Consider the following 6171-nt stretch of genomic DNA (forward strand, 5'->3'; position numbering starts at 1 on the left):
GAGAAAAGGACAGAGGAGGAGAAAAAAGAGCAATATAAAGGTATGTTTGCATGATTAGTGAAAATTGTGCTCACGTCGCTTGAGGTAGCTGCTAGCCATGACTCGTGATCTTATATAAGCCCTCACCAGAGCTAGAATTAAATCCCCGCCATTAACAGTGAAATATCTTGCATTATTAATATACATTTATCTAGGTGTATTTCACGTATTGATAATAGACATCAGTTTAAGTTGGAGAAAACAGCCGACGGGGAACTTAACCTTATAAGTTAAAGGGATGCCCGCTAGCATTGCTGTGTGTGTTGAAGTGAATGTTAAAATATACCAATACCATGTTGGTTGCACCAATAAATATGAATGTTTGTCTATTATGGTTTTATACAGCTTTCCTGTAGCTCAGTGGTAAGAGCATTGTGTTAACAACGAAAGGTTGTGGGTTCGATCCCAGGGGATTGCAAATACCTAAGTAAAATGTATAGGATAAAGCAATGTAAGTTGCTTTGGATAAAAGCGTCTGCCAAATGCCTAAATGTATTTAAAAGATTGCACATTTAATTTAAATTTTCATTTGCAAATTATTTATTTCTTGTTTTGTGACAGTTTGTATTCAGAAGTTGAAGAGTAAAGTGTTTTATTTAATTATCGTTTGAGTATTTTTGTTCATTTATAATGTAACATTATAGCATGACATTTGTGTCAATAATCTTCAAGCACAGGTGACTCCGCTTGCTGGGAGGGGGCCCCCAAATCAAATTCTGCTTAGGGCCCCCAAGAGGCTCGGGCCGGCACTGAGTAAAAGAGGCTGTTTAACATATTCAATTTCACTCTTCTATTGTGTCATAGTGAACTGAAAATCAGCGTAATGAGGAAACATGAAATAGTGAAATGCCACTGTTTTCTTCCAGACAAACAAGAATATTTGTAAATATAAAAACAAGTGTTTCTAAATATAAAACATTACCCCCCACCAAATAAAGAGTTTCCTTGTGCTAGAGATGATAAAAACACATTCAGACACCTCTGAAGTAAGACTTATACAGATTGACATGTATAATATAAAATAAATGATTCTTCTGTAGTATTTTACTGTAATAACTATTAAAAGTGAAACATCAGGTCCTCAGCGTCTTATGGGGGCGTCTTTGGTGGTTTTGGGTTTGAGTCCGGGGAACAGAGCTCTCATCCACTTCACATACTGCTGTCTGACCTGAACAAGAATGACAAGAGCAGAATGAATTTATGTGTCTAACTTTTACATTTAAGAAGCTTCTGCTGAAACAGATGAGACGGTTGAAGAGATGTTAAGACACATTGTTTTATAATGCAGCTGACGTCAACTTTAAAATGAAGATTGTACAAAGGATTGATTCAATAGATTCACAGCTAAGCGAGAATTAAAATGTTTCTGGTCATTCAAAAGATTAATATAGGTGAAGATATGTCAGAAGGTCTTTAGAAGGTGCAAGTGAGTTGTTGTGGACCTGAGAGACACAAGAATGAATCTGTGATGATTCACCTCATTATTGAGGAGACAGTAGATCAGGAAGATGAAGGTTCCTTGCTGTGAGTTCAGGATCAGGAAGAGAATCTTCACCGCTTTACTGCTCTCAGTGAAGAAACCCAGAATCCAGGGACAACCAAGAACAACAAACTGAGCCAGTGTTTTAAAAAACATCCTCCTGAAGAAAAAATAAAGAATTTAATTCTTACAGCAGACTTATGCAGAGGTTGATTCGAGCCACATTGTTCACTCCAGGTTTCCATCGACAGAAAACAAAAGTCAACAGAGCCAAACTATTAAACACCAGACCCACCGACACAGCCACTAAATTCAACACTTCCATCAGTGGATCAGCCTGAGAAAAAAACATTAAATCAAAATTCCCACTTCATTCATCATCTTTGTATTATCAGATGATATAAATGTCACGTGTACCTCTATGGCCGTGCTGCTGGTTTGCATGATGAGAGCGAATGTTGACAGATGAACACATGAACACACAGTGTAGCTGATGTTTGTGTCTAAAACAGAACAACCATCTACAATCCACTCAGTGATGTTCCAGTACACACACGACATCTTCCCTCCAGACACAAACTCCTTCACATGAAGAGAAAATATTCATGTGTTTTCATTGGTCATTATTTGTGTTGAAAACAAAGACACCAAACAAAAAGAGAAGAACTGACTCTGATGTGTTTGAGGGTGAAGTTGACTGGTTTTGTGAGCTGTTTGTTGGTGGTTTTTAGAAGAGAAAGCAAATATCCCAGATAGCAAATTTTTGCGGCCCAAATCTGGACCACACCTTACTCCCCATAGTTTAATCATCTGGCCCACATATGGCGTGGAATGATGGCACTTGTGCGGTCCGCTCCTGTTCGCCAGATTTGGGCCACAGGCATGCCAAAGCTATGCCACATGTCACACATCAGAACAAATAAAGCAGAGCTGACCCAAATATAATCAACAGTTCAGTTCAATTCTGGCCCAGATTTATCCCAAAACCAACACCTTTCTGTACTCCAGTTTGATAGAATTTGTATTGAGTTTCATTATTATTATAGTGATGATTGAGTTATTAGTTATTAGTATCATTCTTCACACAATTGAAAGCAATATTAATTTTATTGTTGTTGCTTTTAATACAGAGTAAGAAATCAACAAAATGTACACCAAATATACAGACATAAACTACATCAATTAAATGTGCTGAATTTAAATTGATCTAATTCAATTATCTAGTTGCCGTAGGAAATTTGGTCAACTTACCGAGCAGTTTGACAGCTGTGTTATATTTAAACCTGAAATTATTCATGAAACATAATAATCAATTGCGGACACATGGGAGAAATTATAAGCATAAAATAACACGAGACAAGTTAGCTGGATAATGATGAATAGATAATAATCAATTTCTTCAATGTTAAATGTCATAAATAAATGTACTTAAATCAAGTGGAATTAAAAATGTTAGAACAATGAAAACATACCTGTAAAGATCTCATCTGAGCAAAATTCAACAACACAAACACCATTAAGATCTTCGAGAAGAACAGGAAAAAGCAACAACAATATATTGTTTTATATCTTGAGTATTTAGTAAAAAAAACATAACTCCCCAAAGAACCAAACTTAAGGACCCCAATAATGGCGACTTAAAATTGATAATTGCTTTTGTACACGTATGACAGAAATAAAGAGACAATAGTGATGGTTTGTTGTGATAAGATGATAATTGTCTGGATAGGCTTTGCCTCAAATGGGATATGACTGATCCACAGTAACTGAAATCATGACCTGTATGGAGCCCTTTTAAGGACATGGTGGGACACTGTAAAAAATTACACAGATATATACTTAAAAAAATTAAGGTGACAGTATTACACAAAGTATTTTCAAGTACTTTAAAGCAGATTTTTAACGCAATATTCCACAAATAAATTATTTAAGCACATTACATAATAAACTTAAAAAAATCAAGATGAAATACTAATTTGAACTTTTTTAACTTCAGTTGAATATGTTTTAAAACATATATGATGTACAAGTACACTGAGAGTTGACTCAGTACTGAGATTAGCAGCATCACAGTTCACTGTGTGAAAAAGCATGTATCATAGGCTCTCCCACAACATGAGCACAAGCACCACTCTTCAGAAAGATGGTATCCATGAAACTCAGAAATACAAAAAGAATATCTTCTAAATTTTAAAGACAACTGAACAATAGTAACTATCTAGTCTTTCATTTTATTCTATAGCACATGAAATAGAAATGTCTTCACAAAAACGACTCTCCTATAGCTGTCATATGCAGAGCATGCTGGGAACTCTAAATTCACTGCTCAGTTAGGAAAAATAACTTAAATAATTCATGTAGTTCCACCACAAAATAATTAAGTAAAGATCCCTCATACAAGTTTAAGTGGGTTGAACATGATACAATTAAGTTGAATTCACTCAATTATTTGTTCATTTAGAATTCCAAGATATTTGTATAATTTGAACTTAAATTTTGGTTAAAAAAACGATATCACAATTGTATTAAGTAAAATTTACTTAATTAATTTCATGAAATCTACTACGACACAGAATCATTTTTTACAGTGTAGAAAAAAATGAGAGTGAAGAGAAAAATATTTTTTAAAGCTTTTGCGTTATCTCGCAAAATCTTTGCGTTCCCCCGAGAAACATTGCGTTATCTCGCAAACCATCTGAATTCAGAAAAACACTTCATGTTTAATGTCCTGCTGTCTGAGTTTGAGAATAGCTCCGTAAACATTGGTTTATAGACACAGATTCCGGACTAATAACTATTGAGCTAAACGTTCTTATAACACAAATGAAACCTCATTCTACGTAACATAAACAATTAACTTGAACTCAATTTTTCAACAAATCGAGCCCCAGGCGGGAGCCGACTGAGACAAGACCAAAGGGATCCCCTATAGAGGGCAAAACCCGAAGATTATTAGGCTACTAAAAATGGTAATTAACTTCAGTGCTACGTATAACTAAAACCAGTTTAGATTCAGTATGAGGCCATTAATGTGTGATCTGAATTTGGTGAGACTACAGTGTATAACATTAAAGTTATTAATGACAATTATCTTACACTGTAAAAAATGCCCGTGAAATTAACGGTAAAATCCTGTTGTTTTCACACAAAAAACCTGTTATCAGAAAGTGTCTGTAAAAAATACGGAGAAACACTGTAAAATTGTCTGTAAAATTAACAGCAAAAATTCCATAGTTTTTACGGAAAAACCCTGTAAAAAATGCTGTGAAATTAACAGTAAAATTCTGTAGTTTTCACAGAGAAAACTGTTGTCAAAAAACGTTCATAAAAATACGGATAACACTGTCAAATTCTCTGGGAAATGAACAGTGAAATTCCAAAGTTTTCACAAGGAGTTTTTTTAACTCCACAAACACTTTTATTACCTTCACTTACAGACACCACTGTCACTTTATTTCTGTTGCACGTCTACAAAAGTTCTAATTGAAAATTAACACAAGTTTACATGTTGATGGTTTTGTTAAGTCACCATTATGGTGATGAGTCAGGTGGGTGGAAAGCTCAGATAAAGCTAATGCATTAAATTATTTGTGTTGGAGAGTAAGTACATTTTCAAGAGTTTAGGTGGTGCTTTAAAGGTACTTGTTGTTTTCATTCATGATTTTGATCAAATTTAATTGATATACTGAATATCTTTAACAGCACATCTAACACGTGATAAATGTTCTAGCAGATATCTAGAATATAACAGTTTGTCTCAACAATGGTGACAACAGAAAAAACCTCTAAATATAAACGCAATGCATTCTGGGTATCATCAAAGCACAAAACTCATCAATGACTCCCAGCATGCATTGCGGCTGTAAGCTTTTCATTTGTTAGTCACCACTGTTGAGATTCATACACTGATTCTTGATGTCTGAGTCAAAGACGAAATGCAAGGTTTTAAATGGTTCAAAAACTTTTTTGATTGATTGTTGCATGAAATGTGCATTTTAAAAGTAGATTCATTGAGGTGTTTGTAGAAAAAATACAATAAGTAATTAAACAACATCCCTGATAAAGAGTAAATGCCTAATCACACTTTCATTTGATGTGATTTGCTACAAGACTGTGTTTTATATAAAACAATGTCATAGCAGCACAAAGAAAACTGTAAACTTATTTATGACGGCTGAAAGACGCCAACTAAAGCAAACCCTGATCACAAAAACGGTGACTTTAAATAAACCAATAAAGCATCAAGTCATGACTGTTATGCTGCAGTCCCTGTGAAGCAGAAGTGATGATCGTCTTCAGTATTCTGACGTATTTACAAGATGAATAGTGGGTGTGGCTCATGTTTTCCACTGTGAATTGATTGGATGAATAAAAACAGGATGTTCCCGTAATTATACGGTAGCTTGCTGGCAACCACAGCTGCCGGTATTTTTCCGTAAAATCTACGGAATTTGTATTTTCTATCTTTTTTCTGATATTTAATGTTTTGTGAGTAACCACTATGCTGAAGAGTGGAGTCTGTGGTTAAGTCAAGGTCAGGCAATGAGATGCTGATGTCATGCTGCATGTTGCTTTGTTTAAAAATGACTTTGATGTTTTAATAACAAATTACAAAGAAGAAAATTAAGTAAATGTAATGTTTTCACTGCTGT

General features: G+C 34.6%; 1 protein-coding gene across 1 annotated transcript; it reads right to left on the minus strand.

Annotated features, from left to right (window-relative positions):
- Positions 1–2795, minus strand: LOC130412644 (adhesion G protein-coupled receptor E3-like). The gene is made up of 5 exons (XM_056737577.1): positions 2771–2795; positions 1937–2101; positions 1711–1856; positions 1517–1601; positions 1–1207 (listed from the first exon to the last, which is right to left on the minus strand). The coding sequence occupies exons 2-5, from the start codon at positions 2078–2080 to the stop codon at positions 1121–1123; spliced, it is 462 nt and encodes a 153-aa protein (XP_056593555.1). The 5' UTR covers positions 2081–2101; positions 2771–2795; the 3' UTR covers positions 1–1120.
- Between the last annotated feature and the right edge of the window lie 3376 nt (positions 2796–6171).

The sequence above is a fragment of the Triplophysa dalaica genome, chromosome 2 (genome assembly GCF_015846415.1).
Source record: "Triplophysa dalaica isolate WHDGS20190420 chromosome 2, ASM1584641v1, whole genome shotgun sequence".
Classification (NCBI taxonomy): Eukaryota; Metazoa; Chordata; class Actinopteri; order Cypriniformes; family Nemacheilidae; genus Triplophysa; species Triplophysa dalaica.